Source organism: Trematomus bernacchii, unplaced genomic scaffold, assembly GCF_902827165.1.
Source record: "Trematomus bernacchii unplaced genomic scaffold, fTreBer1.1, whole genome shotgun sequence".
Lineage (NCBI taxonomy): Eukaryota > Metazoa > Chordata > Actinopteri > Perciformes > Nototheniidae > Trematomus > Trematomus bernacchii.
In genome coordinates, this window is record NW_022988082.1 from 240,910 (window position 1) to 265,635 (window position 24,726).

Below are 24,726 nucleotides of genomic sequence, written 5' to 3' on the forward strand. Positions count from 1 at the left end.
TAAAACTGCTTTGCAAAAATGACTGAATAACTACTTTAAGCCTAAAGTCTTTCATGCATTCTCAAAAATGATGCTGTGTACACGTTATGTGGAATGATTACACAAAGTAACCCAAAGTCATTTTTTTAACTTTTTTCTGTTTTTCACTATGGGATAATATAGACCCCCCCCCCCCCCCAGGGTTGCACGGGTTTTGCAGCATATGAGCTTTTCTGACAAGCACGAGAAGAGCCCACACAGGGCTGTGTTAAGCTACTGTTCATCCACTGAGGTGGTTTGTGAAACACTGAAAGATATGTGTCGGGAAAACCTACAGGCTAAACCCAAAATCTGACTCTGGCTGCAGGACAACATTAAAAAGCCCTAGTGCAAACTACAAAAAAAGGAGTTGATGATTAAAACCTGCATGTCACTTAAATGATAAGCCATGGTTTAAGCTATGAGCTGAGCTGTCTTTATCTATGTTGAAATATTTAGTTTAGCTTATTTTCCTTTTATTATGTAGAACTGCCAAAGGAAAGGAGGTATATTCTCTAACAGGACGTCTGTTACTCACATATGCAAGATTCCTCGTGGCAAAAGTGTGATAATGACTTTGGGGCATGGTGTTTAATTGGGATTTGGTATGTCACAGACAGATGTTGTGTCAGAGGAGCTTCAAAGTATTTTTCCCATAGTGAAGAAACAGAAGAAAGTTAGAAATAAACACTTTATTTGACACACTTCTTACTATTTCTCAGGAATTTAACCCTAAGTGACACTGGCTCACTTCTCAAGCCACAGTCACTAATATGATCTGAAAAAACAGAGGAAGAACTCAAAAATATTGACATTAAATGGTTATATGTTATGTATTATATCATTCATCATTATTCCTGATCAGGATGAAAACGGATAAATACAATTCCATACTTTGCATGCATAACCTTACTCTTAAACCATGTGCATTATTCAAAATATTCTTGAATCAGTCCCTTTGAAGGTTAGACCAGGAGTTACTGTTACTTTCATTTACCATCATTTTAAGTGAGTGTTACACAGATGTTAAAAATCCCTTAAACCTAATGGCCTGATACTTAGAAAAGGTCAGAATTACCCCAGAGAAGAATCTCCTAGCAGACTCAAATTGATGGTGTTCATGGAGACGTGTATGAACAGCAGTGAGGCTGGCTCAAGAAGAAGCATTATTTTTGTCAGGAATGCCGGCAAATATTTTAATTGCCACGGGATGGGGAAGTCGTTTTTTATGTTCATGTACTTTGATGGTATTTTATGGAATCTGCATCCAATATTTATCCAATCTTATCTAGCTTTAAACATTCGAAAAAAATATAAAAATAGCTAAAATGTTGCAATTCATTCAGCTTTTATAATGCTTACAGCCTGTAGCTATAACTTCAAAAAGAAAAGTATCTAACACTTAAATGCATTTTCTTTGTAAGCTACCTGATACAATTACCAGAAGTTCTGATTTAGTAATATATGGTTTGACCACACCAACTATTATTATATCGATTAAGGTCCAGCTGAGTGATGCGACAACTAAAAGTGACATGAGGTAGGCCAAAACATTTAAGAGTTTTCCACTTTTAAATCACAACTTTCCTTTGGCCTTTCTCCCCTTACCTTGACTGAACATGTTTCACCCTAACTTCTGCCTTTCTTTTCCCTAAAGCTTAACCTCAAACAAAACTTATACCAAATCTTAGCCATTTCTGATACGCAAAGCCATAATTTAACTTTAACTTAAAGTTTAACTTAATAAAAAATGTGGATCAATTAGTGTTTGGCCATCAGTTCTACCAAAATACTCACAAAGGAACATGATGACATCACTAAAAATGGATTTCGCAGGTTAGTTACCAATAGAGTGGTGAAATGATTATTCCTATCCCATCTGTGTTTAACCTGTATCTCAGTTTAAAGAGCCACCTTAGGTTCAACTTGTTTTACATACCCTTAGTGTTTGCCTTTAGTTTGTGTACAGCCCTTCTGATCAGCTGATCAGCTTGTCTAAGTTGCACTGTTGAATCCTTTTTCTTGGTGATATCACCTGATTCAAAATATCAATTAGTTTGCTTAATGTTACCATAATAGTAAGAACAATGAAATTCTAAGATATAAGCTGCAGCTGGCAACCTCTGACATTTTAACCGGAGTGAACAACATTGCCAATGCCACCAAACTCCGGGAAGCTGATTCATGGATGTTTTGTCTAGTGTTCTTTATAAATAACAAAGAGCATGGGGAGATTAAAACAAGATTTAAAGAAAATGTGTCATAGACAATCAAAAACAGTTCATACCCATACCCATCTATATGATTCTGTAAAGGCATATCAAAATATTTGACCTCAACATATTCATGAGCATTCTTATTGCCATTGGTATTCAGCAGATTGGTCTTAGCTAAACATGATTATTCTATCAAATACTAATGAGTTTGCTGCTAAGAAAAAGAGAAGCATTCCAGCTGTGTATATTATGTGTATGCCAAAGTATTTCATGCTGTTAGCATGCATTCCAGCAGGAGGACTGACATTGACAACAACTGAACTGCTAACAGCCACTGTGTTCATGTAGAAATGCTGTGAACCTGGCGGTGTTAAAGTTGAACGAGCAGGGGCTGCTGGACAAACTGAAAAACAAGTGGTGGTATGACAAGGGAGAATGCGGCAGCGGAGGAGGGGAGAGCAAGGTTAATACACACACACACACATACATACACACACACACACACACACAAACTCACACACACTAAAACACAAACATTGAGGTAACACTGGGTTGTCAGAAAGAAAAATGTAAAGAAGCAGCATAGTTACAACACCACCTGTAAAGGTAGCAATGCTCTATAGCATTTCACATACATCTAAGAACAAATGATTACTCATGTTACAAATACATCCTGAATTGAGTTGCTAATAAAAACTACCGACGGGTAACGTTGTCGTCCATGCTGCTTCTTCCACAGATGTGTTGCACCCTGTTTGGTTGAGGTCAGGGTTAGGGCAGACTTCAGGGTCAGGTGACCTCATACCAGATGGCAGCAACAGTCAGGAGCAGGGTTGTTGATAAAGAGTTTGTCGACCTGAACAAACTCTGTTTATCTATGGCTCTAGCCTGGAGGAGTACTTTTGCTGAAAAAGCAAAAAGGCTTTTCAATGCAGCGCCTCTCATTCTTTGTCTCTGGGGCCAAACATAGTGTCCCTTACAATTAAAGGACATCATTTTGGCAGATTTGTGTTGTTTATATTAGTGATAACAAACTTAAAGGTCCACAAAATAAAAAATGTAAGCCTTTGACAATAGATGGTAAGATAACTTAATTATTTGCTTTTAACTTCTATTCTGCAAAATTGTAATGAAACGTTTCAACGTGGTATTCAAAGTCCAAGTAATGTGGCAAAATGTTGGAAAGCCAATCTGTGGAATGGCACAAACATTAGTGGGCCTTGTATTGGTTGCTAGACCAAAGTGTGAGAACTGCTGCCCCTCTAATAACATAAGATAACATTGATAATGATGTTATTTATGTTATTCCCATTAAAGAGTACCAGTAAACCTTGCCGTATTGAAACTGAATGAGCAAGGGACCCTAGACAAGATGAAAAACAAGTGGTGGTACGATAAAGGAGAGTGTGGCTTCAAGGACTCCACCAATAAGGTTAGTTGTATATGTCTGTGGATGAATCACACACACTGTCTGCTCACACATTCAACACTCACAGTAAACTTGGTTCTAAAGGTATCAGGAAAAGAAAGCTGTGTGTACATTACAGAAGTCCTATATGTGTGTATTTAGGTGCTGGTCTCAGCAGAGTGTGTGTGAGTGTTTCCTGGTTCACATTGAAAAACCAAAGACACATGTTATTGCCAGGTGTAAACAGGAGCAGAATATAACTTGTCAAGTTAAACTCACCTTGCATTAGCAGTAAGGCTCACTGTGTCACTCAGGTGTTGTAAAAAAACAAATGTTTTACTATGTTTGTTTGTCTCAAACCCTATTTAGACACTGAGTTGTTAGGGTAATGACTGCACAGTAGGAGATGCAAAGGGAATTCTAAGATAATATCACAATATATACACAGAAAAGGTAGTGTGTTTTTTTTGGTAGGGCTTCTTTGTTGATTTAAGGCAATCTCTTTGTTTGTTAGTTTATTATGTATTATTATGTTATCTGTTTCCCCCCATTCCGGAGGGTTTATGCATGGGCTGTACCAAAGCAGTTTATTTTCAGTGCGGCCTAGGGTGACCAGGTGTCCCGCTTTGTGCGGGACTGCAGAACATTTTTATCCTTTGTCCCGCGTCCCACAAATTGAGACTATGTCCCGCATTTGAGTGATAGTTGTGCAGAAAGTCAAAACTTGGCTTTTGTCCAATGGCTGAAAAGAAAGAAAGATAGGCCTATCACCATTGCCTGTGTGAGATGTCAATCAATCAATCAAAAGTTAAACCCACATGGGAAGACTCGCCCGCCTGTCACCACCCGGCACCCTGGCTTCCTCGTTGCTTAGGTTACACGGAGCCCCTTTACCGGCATAAAATAGAACAAAATAGCGGGATAAACCTTTGGTGGTGTAAAATGGAGCCTGGGAAAAAGAAAATGCAGCTACAACAAAGCCTGGGAAGGTACTTATTCGTGGGTGAAACCGATGGAGGGAGATTCCCAGAGAGTGTGTTGTACCATTCTTTCTCAATCGCACACGGAGGAGAGTACGATTTAAAGAGACACATTGCTTGTGAAAATCATAAGAAACGTCTAGCTCTAAAGGAAAAATGTCGGTCGATGGACTCATTTATGTTAAAACCGAAGGAGGATTGCCAAACGGACAATGTAACAGCAGCTGAGTTGACAAATGTGTACCACACTGTACAGCACTCTCAGTCGTACAGACTGTCAGCAGACTGGGAGTAAGCTAGCCCCGGTCATTTTTCCTGACTGTAAGTCAGTTGTCAGTTTGTTTTTTGTTATATTGTTCAGAGAAATAAATCCATTAATTCAATCAATTTCAATTTACCTGCTGTGTGTGCAACCTATATCAAATCATTGTTATTTATAAGCTACCTTTTAGGGTGACATGGACATTATATCGAAATATTAACATTGCATTTACATGTCCCATATTGTCCCACACAAACATACTCTCTGTCCCACTTGTGGCTTGTTGGCACCTGGTCACCCTAGTGGGGCCTGACCTCTTGAAGGAGATAAACGACTCTCAACCTTGAACAGCACGTCAACCCTCCAGGACATGGCATGTTTATTACGGGATGACGCATCTTTATTATATGTATAGATCTTTTTAGATCTGTGATTTTTATTTTTGGCCACGTAACATTTACCTTGACTACTAGGATCCCAAAATACAAGACAATCTTTATGCGCCCAGTTACATTAGCAGTACAATTAAGTGAGTTTATTGATATCTCCCTCAGTCAATACATCTGATTGGAGCTTATGCTGTTCAACAAGAAACTGCAGACTAGGCTGGTATGCCTGGATATCATGCTCCAAGGCCTTCTCTGCTGCTGGGCCAAACAGGTTCAGAACTTTGGAGGAGTGCCAAGAGAGTGTCAGCCCCCTAATCAGAGATGTATCACTGACGGCCCGTCCACACGGGGCGTGCGTTGAAGCTTCAACGCTTCTGCCCATTCACTTTGAATGGGATGACGTCACGCTTCGCCGAACTGCATTGTGGGAGCGTCGCTTCGCGTTGGTTGCTTCAAAAGTTGAGCAATGTTCAACTTTTGAAGCTTCGACGGAAGCGTCAGCCAATCAAATCATATGCCAGCACAAGCTCTAGCCAATCAAACCGCGTTCCCTTGTGTCCGGGGCGGGAGATTCATGTGATTGGTTGTTGGTCGAGTTTCAGACACGCCCACCTGCAAGCTTCAACGCACGCCGCCGTGTGGACGCTGTGTGACACTCTGGACAGAAGTGTCTGACTGCAATGACTGGGACAGGGTTAACATCAGATTGGACAGGGAGCTCCCAACATGGCCCATGCATGTCATATCATAACACTTGATTTAAAGTCTTCTTTAAGGCAACTCTAGGGCAGACCTTCTCGGGTGACAGAAAGGGAGGGAAGTCATAGATGGATCTAAAACCAGCACCAAGCCCAGTCAAGTTTTGGAATTCTGCATGAAAGGCAAGGTGTGAGGAGAAAAGATGGACGGTCTTGCTCAGCATTTGTGGAGCTGGCAGTAGCTGGGAGGGTGGTACAATTGGAATCATGATAGCAAAATAAAGAAAACCTAGGGCCCTTCCTCAGTCAAAGTCAACTGTATTCTCAATCTTTCTTTGTGTGTACAGCAGAGAGATCGAAATACCGTTTCCCACAATCCCGAATACAAAAATACAAATATATATAAAAATATGTATAAAAAGATGTATATCCTATATATACACAATCAACAGACACATTTATACATATGCACACATTAAGACATAAATACATAATGTTGCCTTCATAGGTAGGTACATTCTATACACAATATTCCCGTGATTGGCAGTAAAACAAAACTTAAATCATAGGGTCATACATACAGGAAATATTTGTTTGGACTAAAGGACTTTTTTACATTTATGCTAGCAGATTTATGGTATTTCCAGATTATGTATTGAAAATAGCTCAAATGTAAGGACCCTTATAGTGTATTGATACCATGGTGCCTGTGGCCTGTACATCAAATCCAGTTCAACATACCCTGGATATGTTTGAGTTATCTGGCTTAACTAACCCTAACAAACGTGATCTCGCTAAGCGGTCCTACGACGCTGGTTATCAACCCGGTAAATCAACCCAGGGTTTCTCTGTCTGGCTGAGTGAATTATATTTGAGTGTTTCGTCAACTTAAAGTGTTGTTCTAAATAACACATCTGCATACAGTGTGATAATTTAAGTGTTGCACGGCCAGATAGGGTTCGAGAAGCTGATACATATAAGGAAATATATATTATGATGTGATTGATGATGTGATATGATGTGATTGATGATGTGATAATGATAAATGCCACACTGTACGCAATGCTCTGAGTTACTTTGCTCCGGTTACTTATGTTGTGGCAGATATTTAAGTAAGCTTGCAAATGTAATAATAGTCAGATTGCTCTGAAGATGGGCAGTGATATTCTATTCATTTTCATGTTCACACAGTCGGTGATTTTTGCCGGCTGTCTTTCCTGCATACAGCAGTTTAAACTGTATTTCCTTAATCCTGTAATATTACTTGATAGCTTTAAACACACAGAGCTCTGATTGGTCAGCAGGCGGTGCTTTCACTGAGTTGATCTCTTATCTGGAACATGCTCCGGAGCAGGTTAGGTGTTCAGCATAATGGAGAACCAAGTGAACCAGCGCCGTAGGACCGAAAATCCAGAGTTAACCCTGAAGTTACCTCGCTAACCCAGAGTTAACCCTGAAGTTACCTCTCTAACTCAGAGTTAACCCTGAAGTTACCTCTCTAACTCAGAGTTAACCCTGAAGTTACCTCGCTAACCCAGAGTTAACCCTGAAGTTACCTCTCCAACTCAGAGTTAACCCTGAAGTTACCTCTCTAACCCAGAGTTAACCCTGAAGTTACCTCTCTAACCCAGAGTTAACCCTGAAGTTACCTCTCTAACCCAGAGTTAACCCTGAAGTTACCTCTCTAACTCAGAGTTAACCCTGAAGTTACCTCGCTAACCCAGAGTTAACCCTGAAGTTACCTCTCTAACCCAGAGTTAACCCTGAAGTTACCTCTCTAACTCAGAGTTAACCCTGAAGTTACCTCGCTAACCCAGAGTTAACCCTGAAGTTACCTCTCTAACCCAGAGTTAACCCTGAAGTTACCTCTCTAACCCAGAGTTAACCCTGAAGTTACCTCTCTAACCCAGAGTTAACCCTGAAGTTACCTCGCTAACCCAGAGTTAACCCTGAAGTTACCTCTCTAACCCAGAGTTAACCCTGAAGTTACCTCTCTAACCCAGAGTTAACCCTGAAGTTACCTCTCTAACTCAGAATTAACCCTGAAGTTACCTCTCTAACCCAGAGTTAACCCTGAAGTTACCTCTCTAACTCAGAGTTAACCCTGAAGTTACCTCTCTAACCCAGAGTTAACCCTGAAGTTACCTCTCTAACTCAGAGTTAACCCTGAAGTTACCTCGCTAACCCCAAAATCTGCTTCATAGTACTGGGTACAGGTGGAGCAGACCTCCATCCATACATCTAAGGCCACATTTGAATTTGTTGATATAAAATACTCTTCTTGCCTGTGCACAGGATGGATAACATCCATTGTTTAACACTGCCTCTTGCTGTCAGATAGGGTGAACAAGAACAACATTTTCCCTGGTTTCTATCAGTTATGATATATTTGTAATCACCAAAGTAACTACTGAGTTCTGTCAACATAGTGACATCACTAAACATAAGCCAGACATGCATACAAATAAACATTACAAGGTCAATACAGACAAACTGATAAAGGATGCTTTATATTGTGCAGGTCATTTTTAATGTATTTGTGCAGTCCCAATTTAAATCTGTATTTATGACTAGTTGACTGTGCAAATGACCTTTTTATTCACTTTAATGCTGCCTAATGAGGAGAAAATTGAATTGAAACAGTAAATAGTGTGTCAGTCATCACAGATTGCTGTTACCTTAAAAACACCTTGTTAAAATACTTTTTCTTGATGGCTATCCTCTTTATTTGCTCTTGTGTGTGGGTGTGTTTGTGTGGGTGTGTTTGTGTGTGTGTGTAGGAGAAAACCAGCGCCCTGTCTCTCAGTAACGTGGCAGGGGTCTTCTATATACTGGTTGGAGGTCTGGGTCTGGCCATGATGGTGGCTCTGGTAGAGTTCTGCTACAAGAGCCGTGCTGAGGCCAAAAAAATGAAGGTAACCTATTTTTGCAATTCATGTTGTAGTTTGATTGAGTTATAGTTTATATTGGGATGAGCTCTGTGTATTGAGATATGTTTTTAGAGTTTAAGAAAAATCCTATGGTGTTAAGGGTTTGTCGAGGATTGCCCAATTAGTAGTGATTCATTGTTTCCGTATTTGCCAGTATATGATTTAAACATACAATAACTTGTTTTGCTGTACATTGTCTACATCAACCTTTAAAGATGGTAAAACTTGTTGGCAAACAGTTACTTACTTTTATTGAATTACTTTTAGCTTTATTTTGGTCTTCTCGCCTTTTAGCACCTAAATCCCAACTAAGTTGCTCACAGTAACTCAATGGTGTGTGCTGCACAGCAAAAACCTTTTCACCCATACGGGTTGCTATATTAAGATAAATGAGGGCGTAATGTGGGCGTAATGTATTTAAAAGTGTGATGCACTATGGTGCATCACACTTTTAAATACATTACGCCCTCATGTTCCTTATATCGAGTTGCCTTTCGGGGTAAAACTCACATTTTACCCAGAAATGAAAGATTCTCTGGAACCCCTTAATACTTATCAAGTATAGTTAATATAAATGTTTTTACCATGTGTACTAGCTACATGCATAATTGCTATGGACATTGACTTTGTGCTCCAGATTTGGTATCTCATATTGATTACATTTCTTCCCGAAACAAAAAAAATAAACTTATCCCTGTAATAATTCTTACAATATATTTGGAATATTTTATATAAAGTAAATAAGAAATGTACTCGTGTCAGTGTGTACAAACACTATTGCAATTATGTGGTCCTACTCTGTTTTTTGTAAAAATGTGCTTTTATATTTTTTTCATATTTTACAGTAATTGAAAAGAGAGGAATTTGTATTTGTGCAATATATTTTAATCTCAATAATCTCACAATAATATGTGTTTTTGGATTATGATTTTCACAGTGCGCTACACTCATTGCTTGAGGTGTTTTCCTTTAAATGATTTTACAAAATTCCAATTTATATTTTCAGGAGGAGTTTTGTCCAAGTGTCTAGTTTTAAAATAGGGCTTCATGTTTTGTGTCCATAAGACATCATTTGTGTTTCATTTCAAATATTTACCCAAATTCTTGTGGGGATATTCATTTTTCCGAATTGGCTTTGCTTTGTTGCAGAGTGTGTTTATGGCCAAGATAAATCTCCCTGATGCACTCATTCTAACCCCTATGATAACTTTGTCGTAGCTTGGTGTTTTCCAGAAAAAGTTGTATCTCGGCCTATTTCCCTGAGATCTACTCTCCTCTGAAATACCATAATCTCTTCCACATTCACTCTCAGTGTCCCTTTGTCCTCTTCTTCCAGCTGTAGGTGGGACAGGCTCTGGGTAAACACTTATATGTTGGAACAGAACTAGATCGTTGATGAAGAGCAGTTATTTAAATATCTCTGCAATGCTGTGAAGGATGAGCCTTGGGCGACAGACTGATTATTGGTTCATGTGAACAGTGTTGTACTCCGACTGTCCCTGTCTTACTCGACCTCAGTTCAACATTTCAGTTCATTTGGAGCCAATTCCTAATGCATTTAATAATGTCATAACTCTTACCCCCTACACCACTTTATAAAAGCACCAGTGGCAACTTGATCATTTTATAAAAAGCCTACTGTGAAACACATTGTCACTATAACATCAAAATGTGTTCCCTCTTTTATTTGTGGTGTAGTTTTGAAGAAGTGTGTGTAGGAAAAAAAGGGAAAAAAAGAAGGATGTGTGGGGGTTAAATGTTTTACTGCAGACATTGTGCTTGGTAAGGAAGGAAAGCATTTTGGCATTACTCATACTGTTCATGATAATTCATCTGTAAGTTTGAGGGTGAAGTTTGTCAGCCCTTTTAGAGATGGGGTAATACAAATCTCTCCCTCTCTCTCTCTGCAGTAAACTATTATTGGTCACACTTCTAAAGATGATTTGTTCAATAAGCACAGTATAGTAATACCAATCATTTTATTTTTGTTATGAAGGTGGCAGCCAACACATTGTCCTCCCCCCAGCACACAGGAAACTACACACACACTTTGTCTTCTCCTCAACATGCCCCCAACTTCAACCTGCTGTCCCCCAGCCACCAGCCAAACTACGCCACCTATAAAGAGGGCTACAACGTTTACGGCATTGAGAGTGTCAAGATCTAACACGGGTAGGAGAGTGATGATTGATGGCTGAAACTTTCCTCACCTCACAGTCATACACATTGTTTAGAATTAACTTTCAATTGGTATCCATTCATACCATCAAACAGCAGCTGCAGTATCATTATGGTGGTGCCTAGCAGCTTCAAGGACACATTGCATTTTAATATGGCCAATGGTTCAAAGTGGAACTTGATCTGGTATGCTGTTGAGCGTTTAGTTTTAATGGCAGTTGTGGCATTGAATGACAAAATCAAAGAAGAGATAATTAAACAATGAAAACAGTAGTTATCTTAAAAAGTGGTATTGAGGCCTCATAGAAAAGATAACCGTTTTATTTAAGGCAAAAAATTGTCTGGGCCTATTTTTTTTTTAATTGCAACATATACATTTACAATATAATGACTTTTATGCAAACATTTTAGGATGTTTTTTTAATTCGATGCCAAGCTTCAGTTCCGAAGAGCTTACGCTACTGCTTTGTTTCCAATTTATTAATGTTGGTATTATTATGTTATACTTTTTGCATGTTAAAATGATCATAAAAAGAAGACAAAAGTAATAACTGAGGTTGACTGGCACTGCTGATGGTATGATTCACTAGATGTTCAGGAATGCAGCAGTTGTTCTTGATAAACAAAAGCAACATGCAAAGTATCTGGATATGATCTAACCTGTGTATGGCTGTGACACTCCTTTGTCCACTCATAACCTCTCCTCACTCCCTCTCACTCCTCTGTCCACTCATAACCTCTCCTCACTCCCTCTCATTCCTCTGTCCACTCATAACCTCTCCTCACTCCCTCTCACTCCTCTGTCCACTCATAACCTCTCCTCACTCCCTCTCACTCCTTTGTCCACTCATAACCTCTCCTCACTCCCTCTCATTCCTCTGTCCACTCATAACCTCTCCTCACTCCCTCTCACTCCTCTGTCCACTCATAACCTCTCCTCACTCCCTCTCACTCCTCTGTCCACTCATAACCTCTCCTCACACCCTCTCACTCCTCTGTCCACTCATAACCTCTCCTCACTCCCTCTCACTCCTCTGTCCCGCTTCCTTCTTTACACTCCTCTCTTCTGCTCAGCCTCTTTCCCATCTGCTTTTCCATTTTGACTTTGTTTAGTTCCCTGATCAAACTTTCTTACGTTTGAGCCAATCATCCTCTTTTATGGACCGACTCTCTGACCGATCACTTCCATCTGCCGTGATGTCAGCTTTTCACTAGGCAGTCCCATGATTTCATTTTCAGGATAGGATGGTTTGGACGGCAGCATTATCAAACAGCGTTAATAAAACACAGCTGTGTTGCTGTGATGAACACCACTGTTGCTTTTGAGATGATTGACCTGTTACAACACATACAGTATGGGATGTCACAGCTCTGCATGGCCTGATGGAAGACACTGTGGGGACAAATGTGAGGCCCAGGTGCACATTTATACTTCACCTGAGTTATTTTGATTTCTACAACAGAAAGGACTAGCAAGTCTGCCTTTAGGGAAGGATGAGCTGAACCTGGGCACTCAACCTTGGAATAGTGGGTCAACGTGGAAAAGACATGGGGAAAACTTCTGTCGCATGACATAACCTTCCCCTCAAAGTCAGGAGACCCAGCCAGAATGTGGTTGTTTTAAATAAACAGGAGAACTGTACCCCATTATACACATGTTAGCGTCAGAAGACACTTCTATTGTCACCTCACTCGGCAAATCTTTCCCACCTAGACATACGTAATGTCTACGTATGTAATACGTAAATTAGTCTGGAAACAAAATCAAGGCCGGCCCTTGCACACTCATTATCCTTATCCTCTGAAGATAGGTTCACCATAACAACACATCAATAGAATAGAGACCGTCGACGGATGGAGCACAGCCACTCCACTTCCTACTCCCCTACTTCAGCTTCTCAACTGTTGTTTCTGTTTAACCTTCTAGATGTTTCTGCTTGGACCACAATGCATTAGTGTTGGGGATTGGCTTGTTGAGATGTCTCTTATTCTCTACCGAGTGAATGAACTGAATCTACTTGTATACATCAATATCATTTCTGTTCCTTTAAGGATAGGAATGAGGTACACCACCATATTTTAGTTAAGCCTCACAACAAAGTGATATCCTATATTACATGTATTGAACATTGTTTCTCTCCTTCAGCAAACAAAAGCTAAACTCATAACAAATTATTTCAAAAGGAAAGTAGCCCAAAGCTTATTGAGTTATATGATGTATCAGGCACCATGGCCAGGTATCCTTAACACAAAGATAATGTTAGTTCCTCCAAACCAGAATTCATACTCATTCACAACATATCAATGGTCCTCAATGGTTTCATCTGCCTCAAATGTGTCTTCACTTTTGCCCATACTGCAACATACTTCATGATGCTTTGGTCCTGTAATGCTACAGTACATCTCACTGCATTGAGTGGCCTCAGTCAAAGTTGTTGTATTTTATGTCTCTCTCTTTACCTCCGTTTTCAAAATGTATAGATTTATACCATATTCTAATGAGACATATTTTTTGTTTTTTTTATAAAATGGTGAAGAATAAAACTAATATCTTCAATTAACACTGGGGACTGTGGCTGGGAGAAAGTGCGATCTTCTCTCAACCAGAAGGTTGTGGGTTCAATCCCAGCCCTGCAGTCAACATGTCAATGTGTCCTTGGGCAAGATACTGAACCCCTGAGATGCTCCCGATGGCCAACGGTGTGTGAGTGTGTATAAATGTTAGTTCACAGACAGGCCTTTCTTGCTCTAGCAAGTGGTGCTGGGTGTGAATGGGTGAATGACTGGTAGTATGTAGAGCGCCTTGATGGGTCGAGAAGACTGTATGTACAGTCCATTTACCATTTAACACACTGCTAAGAGCTGCACAGTGAGTGGGTTCATTTCAGCTATATTCATATGAAATAATAATCAAAGATTGTATTACTATGATGCAAAACTCCAAGCAATCAAGCAATTCTGTTCATTGATTTGTAACATCCCCCCACAATTGACCTTATGCACGTTTGCTATTTGCTGATCACCCACTCATTAAAGCTAGCTTTCTATATTCATATCTATCTCACTCTCCTCATCTCCCTCTTCTTTTCTTGGTGAAATGTTTTTTAAACGAGAATCATTAGCAGCTCATGTTGGGTATGCATGCCATAGGAATGGGTCTCAATTTAAAAGAATATCTCAAATAAAAATGTGGTAACGCTTTATAATGTTGAAGTAAGCAATAGTTAATAGGTAATAAGGTCCTCAGCAGTCCCCAACCTTTTTTGCGCCATGGACCGGTAAGACAATAGTTCACGGACGGGCCTTCAAGGTGTGGGGGATAGATATGACGAAATAAAATGATACATCAGGCATAAACAAATATGAAGGCGGGCTGGGCGATAGATTTCTGAACAAAATCTTTAGACTGGGGGAAAAAACGCTTCACAAAGACGGGATGTTGGAAATAGAAACAGGGTTTTCAGTGCTTCTTTGGCGATCTCAGGATAATCTGCCATGATTTTAATCCAGAACACCGGCAGAGTTGTTGTGGGAAACATACTTTTAAGGCCACCTGTTCATCAATGAGTTCGCGCCTGCGCGCTTTCTTTTCTTTTTTGAAGTAAAGTATCACGTGACTGAGACGAGCGTCTTGTCAACAGACACAGATGCTCAGTCGGATGTATCCAGTCATTTTCCAAAATAACACATATTTCAAACTGATAATCAATAAAATATGTTTTTATTCAATCTTTCTGTGCGGCCTGATAACAAATAACCCACGGAGCAGTACCAGTCCCCAGACCAATGGTTTGGGACCACTGCCTAAATGCTTGAATGATAACTAATTGTAATGTTGCAACACAGTTGCACAACTAAATGCAATTTTGAATCTCAGGGCAGATAATATGGCATCCTATTATATTTATAATTTGATATCTTGAGATCATTTGAGATCAGTAATCCAGTGCCGCCTCCTCTGCCGGTAGGTCAGGGAGTAAGCTGGTGAAAAGAGCAGCAGGAGTGGAGGTACCATCTGCTGTGATCAAGCTTCAGTGAGAGCATCCAGGGATTGTGGGAAGGCATAGCCAGAACTGAACTCAATATTTCAAGTAGCAGAGCGGCAGTTCCACAGGCCTCCTGTGACAAAGTATTAAGTGTGAGTGGAGCTAGGTGGATAGATGGGAGCAGAAAGGTATATATTTATAATATCTTCAAGAAGAAACCTGAACAGGAACAAAGAGTTTGCGTCTAGATGAGGAGAGTGAAAAGACAGCTCAAAAGATAGATTCCCACCACCTCTCCTCCCACAAGACTCCCCTGTCTGTCATCGTCTGACATTAAAGCTGACGCTTCAAGAAAATGCTGGTTTAAAAGGAAACTTTTCTTCATTGCTCAGTTGACAGGAAAGATAATGAAACAGTCGTTAGTTATTTAATAAGATGAAGATATATAATAAACAAGGTTTTAGTACACTGAGTTTTGCTTTCAGAGCTCCTGTCTTTAGAATGAGTACTTTATGTTGTCAAGGTTGATAAGTACAGTGTTTTAGTGAAAAAACAAAAAATTGAGGACAGCTCTTAACAAAGAAAGATTATTTAATCTTTCTTTGTAAAGAGCTGTCCTCAATTTTTAAATGCTTGAATAAAAAAGATTCAGGCAGCAATATGTGGCCACAGAGAGAACATACTTTCTTACCAAAGCTTTCCCTGACCAGGTCTTGAAAGGAACACTAAAATGACACTGTTAAACATTGCGGTAACAAAAGGGAAAATATGTTAGGAGAATTTTAAGTTGCAACATTTTTTAATGTTGATGAGATTAATTTTATATAAAAAGTTCTGGAATGATGTCTTTACATTAATTGTGATGATACTGTAATTGTACCTTTATTTGTGAAAGGCCTGTCTGTGGAAGCTTTTTAAAACACTCATGTTCCTGTTTTTTATATAAAACGGCCGTCTCTTTTGCGCATTGCTAGAACATTGTATAATGAATACAAATACAAAGTGTGTATTTGTATTCATTATTCACATTCATACCACATTAGTATAACGTTTGTTGTTAGTCATACATTAAATATTCTTAAAAAATCATAGCTAGCTATAAAAAAGGGCCATGATAAAGGATTTGTTCAACATTAATAAATCAATGGTACCTGCCAAAGGTGAACATCTGGTGGCATTAATCCAGAAATGAAATAATGAACAGAACACTTAGCCAATGCATGTATAATCTCATGTTTTTAAAAAGTAAAAAAACGAGTAGTGTGCTGCTTGCACATGCTCTTCAATGTAGTAAACCTAACTCAGTTTGCCTGTTTGTCATGTGCACAGTGAGTATGGAAAACTTGAACAAGAAGAAACTGTGTAAAAAACATGATTTTTGATCAACCCATGCACATTTCTGGGTCATTTTAGAACCAGTAGGCCAAGGGGGATTATTTTTAGTTTACATAACAACAGCCTGTTCCCCTCGGCTGCAAACAGAGGTTATGTTACATTCTCTATTCCCTATTCAAAGTTTACTAATATTAAATGCAGAATAAATGCGATAATATAGTAATAATAAAACCAGTGTCAGGAGTATACTGCAGAGACTTCTGAAGGGGGACACTGTACAAATATTCAAGTCTATTAAGAAAAATAAGTTTTAGTCTAAAGAAAATGCAAGATGATTGCTTTTCTAATAATACATTTAATTCCACACTCAAGATAAGTTCAAATTATTTTCTACGTTACAGTCCACACCACAATGCATTTAAATCACATGAGGTTGATAATCATTTTAAGGAATTGTTCAGGAATTTAGGAAAAACGCTATCACTGAAACCAGTTTTTAAATTTCTTCCAGACATGAGATTGATATAAATCTTCTCTTGTAAAAAAAGTAAATAAGCACATTTCCCAAAACAATGAACCATTCCTTTAGGGTAAGTGTTGTGTTAGAACATCTTTTCTAGGTAGTTGTTGTTTGGGTTTCATGATTAAAACTTTTTTTTGTTGTACAGATGAAATTCACAGATGCGATGCGCTCCAAAGCTCGTCTATCCATCACAGGATCGACCGGTGAGAATGGTCGTGTCCCGGTGGCTTACCTCCGTCCAGGATTACCCATGAGCCTCAGCATGACTGACCTGTCCTGACCTGACCCATGCCAGTGCCTTACAGCCGCGCCACACATCCTCCTGCCCTCTGACAGTGAGTGGAAATGCTTGTCATCTCCGTTGGTGACCAATTACCACTCACCATGGGTGATCTACCCTGATTTTCAATCTGGAGTTTCCCAATCATATCACGCTGAGGACTCCTGATCTTACTATTTATCATTTCGCCTACAAAGACTGGACACAAGTTGTCCCCCCACCACTGGCTGTCAGGTTTTAGCAAAGACCTGCCGACCTACAAAGTGAATCACTGAACCATCAGCAAAAAGATGGCTGGTCATTTATAATTCATAAAAAAACAATTAAGCACAGTGGACAGTTTTTTAAACAAACACATAATTGTTTCGTAGATTTTTGCCATGGAGGCTTTAGAGACTAAGGACAACAGTGATGCTGACGATAATGCAATAACAAGATTAATCAGGGATGTGATCAGGAATTGTGTGTATAAAAAAAGAGTCTTGGTTAAAGTGCTTTGAACAAAGACGGATGTCCTGAAAAAATCACATCCATAAAATAATAGTAAATGTAATAACAGATATGATAATGGTGTTATTGTTCTTAATTGTTTTTCTTAATTCTGCCTGAAAATTCCTAATTAGTAGAGTCTTTTACCAAACCCAAGGGATGCATGGACTGATAAACGCGCACACACACACACACACACACACACACACACACACACACACACACACACACACACACACACACACACACACACACACACACACACACACACACACACACACACACACTGGTATTGTACATAGACTATACACAGGGATGGGCGGAAACAAAGCCTAAAATCCTAAAACTTATAAGCAAAAAGTAGAACATCAGTTTTCAGCGGGAATTTTTATAAAAAACGTAAGCCATTGAAATAGTTTGGACCACTGACACGTTGTCCAGCAGGGTGGACAGCTTGACCCCAGGACAGGGCTTTAGTCTAGTGTTGCAGAGCGCTACATCAGCTAATGGCCAGACACAGTTTGGGTTATGTGGATGTTCTTTCACTGTGGCTGTTGTCTCTGTGGTACAGTTGACTTTGCAAGCTTTCAAAGGGCCACATGTTGTATCCTCCAGCCAATAAAGCAGCTGCTCAGTCCTCAGGAGGGGTTTGGCTCACAGCCCAGCTAGGCACAGTGACTACAGATATGTGCATAATTCAAATATCAGTTATGATGCTGTAAGTTACATTTGCAGACCATTTCAAGTATATTTTACTTGGGGCAATAAGCCCCAATATAGCGAGGGGCTTGAAAAGGCTGAGACTCAGTTACAGCTGGTCCCTGGTTACACAAGCTTAGAGGATGGATAATGGTGGAACAGCTTGCGGAATAAAATAAGTATTTCATAATGTTTGGAATAATGTCAAAACAGGACAAATTATCTGTGCAGTGTTATCAAAAGATATATATATTATATATATATATATGTTCATATAAATATGGTGCTTCAAATACAATTTAAAAAAGATCCTGCCCACCCCTGTCTATAGGTCAGCTCACAATACAGATCCTACACCTATACACAACCCCACTACACACTGACATACCTCAGCACATACACACTTCTACCCTAACATTTGCACGTGCACATGCACATATTATTGTCAAATGAGTTCTAAAGCCAACTGGATAATGTGCCAAACAGACTGAGAACCAATCAGAGCTCTCCATGCTCAGCCAATGGCAGCTGCTGATACTGAAACCTGAGCCAATGGGAGCTCTCACTGCTGTGAGATGGACAAGAAACTGTGAAAAAGTCCTTCCTTTTAATAAACATACTGCATTGATGATGGCATCGAAGACGAGGAAGCCGAAGAGAGGATGAAGAAAAACGTTTGCATGTCACTTTAAGTTTTTTCTTTACGATAAATTCACAGCCGGAAGCTTTGTGCCTGGCTGCATTTTAATGTTTAATAATAATAGTAATAAGAATAATATCAACGACTTAATTGCAGTAATAATGTGGTTCTTGTTATGTATAGTGTATGTTTTTAAGAACTCAAGTATGCTATTTTCTTTCACCAGGAGGCTGTTATTAATGCTATTAGTTAGAGGCGAGCTGGTTAACTTCTCCCACAACATTCAAAATGTTGAGAACGTCTGGTTTGAGAGAAGCTGAAAATGTCATGGTTCTTCTGACATTTCATATCTTAGACGCATATCATTTTTGCAATGACCACATGTGGTCAATATCATGGTGGTGTTATCAAACACTGATAGATATGTGGAAATTATCCCTCATCACTTTCTTGGTAGTTGCTTTTCACCAAAGTAAATTAAGATTTGGAATGGATACCCCGAAGATCCAACATAAAGTTGTGGGTATTTTTTGACATATGAGTATAACCACATAGTATTTAGTTTCTTTGTGATCTGACTGTTTCAGTATATATTAAACTTGCCTGCCCTCAAAATGTTTTTCTAGAGAAACACACAGACTCATATAACATAAGACATGAGTCCTGAGATTTGAACCCATTGCATTTGTCTTTTGTTTAAAATGACTTTTGTTTATGTTGACAATGATCTTTAGTGGTCATATGAATTATGACTGTCTTTAAGGAATAAAGAGTGTGATATGAAAGTGTTAATAAAATGCGTGTAGGGAGAAGGTGTGTGACTGACAGGAGATATTACTGTCCATTTTATATTTCAGCCTGTCCTGAATTCATATCTTTGGACGTCCTGCACTAGCTGATTTATTGTAGAGATCTTCTTGATATTTTCTATTCTATATTTCTATCATTGACCTTCTACTTTCCCCCTATTTTGTATGTAGGCTACTCTTAATATTTAAATGTTTTCATCAAATATAACATATTCAATAAAAAAATGCAATAGCGTGCTTTAACCACTAGGCGGTGCGGGTTAAAAAACTGTTAAGTTTACAGTGTTAACACAATAAATTATACTTTATGAAGATGTTACAAATAACACACAGCATACAATGCCATAATAACTTTATATTATTAGTGTAGGACACTTATGTATGTATAATATCTGAAGATGTGTAGTTGTATTCATGTTTTCACATAATTTTACAGGATATATTATTTCACATATTGTAGTTCTACACATTAATATCTGAGGTATATCCGTCATTTAATGGTAAGCTATTGATAGCTATTAAGCTATCATTTAATGGTAAGCTATCTGATTCCATAGATGTGTCACCCATCACCCAAAACCCCTGACTATTCTCTCAACTCAGTATTTACATTCTTTAATTCAAAGAAAATCAGTAATATCTTTAAAAAAGTCATTTTCTATAAGCTACCAATTGGATCAAATATAAAAGTCAGCCGAATTAGTATTGATACTGCAAGGAGACGTATTGTGTGAAGAGAAATTGAAGATGTTGTTTAATTGCTGATATATTTATGATCCACGTCAGATATTCAGTTTCGGCGGCATTTCTTCCAGTTTGTCCAAAGGTCTTCTAATCAGGGCACTATAAATAAAGAACTACGGCAGATGTGTAATATTTAATGCAGCCGAACCGTGTATTACGTGTAACCGTGTTATGTGATGACTTTCAAAGAAAAAAGCAAGCACACTCGGAATAAAGTATTATAATTATTTTTTTTAATGTTTTCGGATTTCACATTACATAAACACCATATCCCAACGTGCATTGCGGCTAAAACATCCAATCACCGAGCTTCAACGATAGCTGAGGATTATGGGTAGTTCGATGTTTTAGCTTATCAAAACCTCTGAAAAAAGAAATGTATCTCTCAGAATCGAAAGGGAAAAACCTATGGGAAAAGCAGTGTACACAATTTAAACCAATTAATGTCGTGTAATCACATAAACTGATGTGTTTTAGTGGATGAGTATGGCAGATATCACTGTGAAATCATTTGACAGTGAGGGGAATAAGGTTTTATTATGAAAACTTCGAGACCGGAAATACTGTTTTCACCCCGTGAGGGTTGACGCTAACTTTACATAGGGGGAAAGACATGCACGTTCTCCTGGCGAGACCTCAAATAATCTTCGTAATATTTATCAAACTATAGATCCTACACATCCACTGGACGTGGATTCTAAAAGTACAATATACACTTCTCGCTAGAAATCTAATCAAAAAGCATTTTAATGGTCAAACTATTCTACTAGGGCTGTCAAGTTAACGCGTTAATAATGCGTTAACGCAAAAAAAAATTAACGCCACTAATTATTTTAACGCGATTAACGCATGTGTATTTTTTGTCCTCGGCCGCCCCGTAGTTTCAGAGCGCATCGAGTTTAAAATACCATCGACAAGCTGATGCTGACTGCCCCGCTCCTGCCGCCCGCTTGTGGCAGACCACACTTCCGCGCTCACCGGCAGGCCCGGACTGGCCATCGGGAGGACCGGGAGGGAGTGTGTATGTGTGGCGCGACTCGCGAGCGAGGCATACCTTACGTGTTGTTGTTGTTGTTAGCATCTGGTGCTAGCTAGCTGCGCTAACGGATATAAGGAGCTGTTTCAATGAAAACAGAGGAGCGACATTTCGCCGACAACTGCGCCGAGCACTTGACTTTATGCAGGTAGCCAGACAGTGGGACATTGTACGAAAAGTCAGCACACTCAGCACGGATAGTGCGCGCTACATGATTGCAGCGTCCAGGCAGCTCCCGTTCGAGCATATATGCCTTGAGCTGCACATAGCTCCAACGATCCATCACAGTGTCTCTCCACACACACACACACACACACACACACACACACACACACACACACACACACACACACACACACACACACACACACACACACACACACACACACACACACACACACACACACACACACACACACACAGTATTGTATTATTGTATGAGAGAGGTTCCAGGTTGAATTGAGGCGAATATTTGTAATGTTCAGAGGTTGTTGTGTTTAATATTCATGAGAATATTTGTCATTGTACAAATGATAGTAAACAAACATATAAAGCATATTTGTCCACTCATATGTTGATAAGAGTATCAAAAACTTGAAAAATATCCCTCTAAGGTACATTTAGAACAGAAAAGAAATGTGCGATTAAGATTAACTATGGACAATCATGCGATTAATCGCGATTAAATATTTTAATCGACTGACAGCCCTATATTCTACAATTTAGGATTTTCCAGAGAGGGTTATTTGTGAATATACGACCCTCCGGAGCGTTTGCAATTGCCGCAAATTGTTGTTTCTTACACGACCACTAGAGTTGCTAAACTTTAAAACGTGACTACATGTAGTAATAAGCTGCTGAACAATCAACCTATTTGGTCGTATGAGTTGGACTTGTTATATTTCCATCCCACTTGCATTTCCCAAACATTAGCTTGTTACTGTTTTCTTGTTATCTTGCTCGTTTCCTAACTTCTAACATATTTTTGTGCTTAAACGTATCCAAACCGTTCTCCAGTCTCACACCAAATGCACAATTGTGAACAGTTTGTAAAAACATCTAACCTGGATTCTACTACACGCTTCATCAGAATGTGAACAAATGAACTTTAGATTTTCTCACCTGTTATACACTACTTCTCTGATATTTTATGATATGCTTTAGATTTTAAACCTGAATCATATTTAAGTTTGAGGACTGGGAATTCAAAGATGCACTGAACTTTCCTCTATTCTTCTTTGCTTCAAAATTGTCATTGTTTGAAAAACGGTGTACCCAACATGAAGATTAGAGCTGCCTATGGGAGAAAAGCAAGCAATTTTGAAACTGAGAGAAGATGGAAAATCCATCAGAGCCTTGGCCATAGCCAGTACAACCATGTAGAATGTCCTTAAGAAGAAAGCAAGCACTGGTATACTGAGCAACAGACTTCAAACTGGTTGACCAAGGAAAACATCAGCAGTCGATGACAGAAACATTGTGAGAACTGTAAAGAAACCATCACCAACAACCTCCAGAGGGCAGGAGTGAAGGTATCACAATCCCCGGTTAGCAGAAGACTTTGGGAACAAAAGTACAGAGGCTACACCAGAAGTTGCAAACCACTCATTAGCAATAAGAATATGAAGGCCAGATTTGAATTTGCCAAAAAGTACTGAGACGAGGCTCAAAAGTTCTGGGACCAATTTGTATGAAGTGATGGAAAGGCTAACTTGTGGAAAAAGAAAGGATCTGCTCATAATCCCAAACACACAAAACTCTTCTGTGAAACATGGTGGAGGTGATGTCATGGCTTGGGCTTGGATGGCTTCTTCTGGACGGGCTCATTGATCTTCATTGATGATGCAACACATGATGGCAGCAGCATAATGAAATTAGAAGTCAACAGACACTTTTTGTCTGCCAATTTAAAGAGAGATGCAACCAAACTGATCGGGAGATCCTACATCGTGCAGCAAGACAACGACCCAAAACAAACTTCCCAAACAACCAAGGAGTTTATCAGGGAAAAGAAGTGGAAGATTGACTGGCCAATTCAATCTCCAGACGTAAACCCTTTTGAGCGTGCATTTTACCTGCTGAAGAGGAGACTGAAGGGAGAAACCCCCCAAAACAAACAACAACTGAAAGAGGCTGCGGTGAAAGCCTGGAAAAGCATCACAAAAGAAGAATGCAAAAGTTTGGTGATGTCAATGGGTCGCAGGCTTGATGCAGTTATTGCAAGCAAAGGATTTGCAACTAAATACTAAGTATTATTCACCTTTCACACTATTTTAAGTCTCTGTTCCTATACTTGTGCTCACTTGAAAGATGGGTTTAAACAAAAGGTGCCATCTTCTCAGTTTTTTAACAGATCTAGATGTAAATACCTGGAATTAAAAGCTGAAATACTGGCCTTTGTCTCATATTAATCTTTTGATGTCAAACCTAATTGTTTTCAGTGTACAGCAAAAATAAAGCAATTGGCCTCGCTGTTCCAATAGTTTTGGAGGGGACTGTACATGTGCCTGGATAATATCATACACATATGTGAAATGTATAGCGGGGGCTATCGGCATTCCAAAACACAATAACGATATCAGTTCACTAAGTTTATCAGTGTTAAAAAGTACATGCATGTACAAGCCTTATAATAGAGAAAAGTGGAAGAGAGTTAAAGTTTAGCAACAGTAACTTTCCTTGACTGTGATTAAAAATGGTTCTGTATATGCATTCAGGGTGGGACCCATTCTAACGTGACAAGTCAGAAGCGTATTGGAGAATGTACGCTCGAGTCACATTAAATGCATAATGCATATATTAACAGTCTTTTATGTGCTGAATGGTATACATTGTTGCATTCCATTACTAAAAACATACTAATTAAGTTTTGTTTTACATAATTGAGTTATTAAGTTAATTTGAAATGTTGGTATATTATATTGCTTAGACCAGGACGGGTGATCAATAAGTAATAATTTACTTATGAATCTTTAAAAACATTGGAAATATAAAAAGGAGTCAAGGTGTTTCTTTTAAAGAATCTTCTAAAAATGGGGGGAGAGCAGCGTGGGTAGTTAAGACCTTATTGACAGTATGGAAAGGTTCATATTTATTTATGCCGTTA

General features: G+C 39.0%; 1 protein-coding gene across 1 annotated transcript in view; it reads left to right on the plus strand.

The window, feature by feature from the left end:
* Positions 1-19,856, plus strand: part of LOC117474923 (glutamate receptor 2-like) — a 110,674-nt gene extending 90,818 nt beyond the window's left edge. Inside the window, 3 exon segments of the mRNA XM_034120958.1 lie at positions 2,583-2,697; positions 8,752-8,886; positions 17,069-19,856. Coding sequence (XP_033976849.1) covers positions 2,583-2,697; positions 8,752-8,886; positions 17,069-17,203 — 385 coding nt within the window. The 3' untranslated portion in view covers positions 17,204-19,856.
* Positions 19,857-24,726: the final 4,870 nt, after the last annotated feature.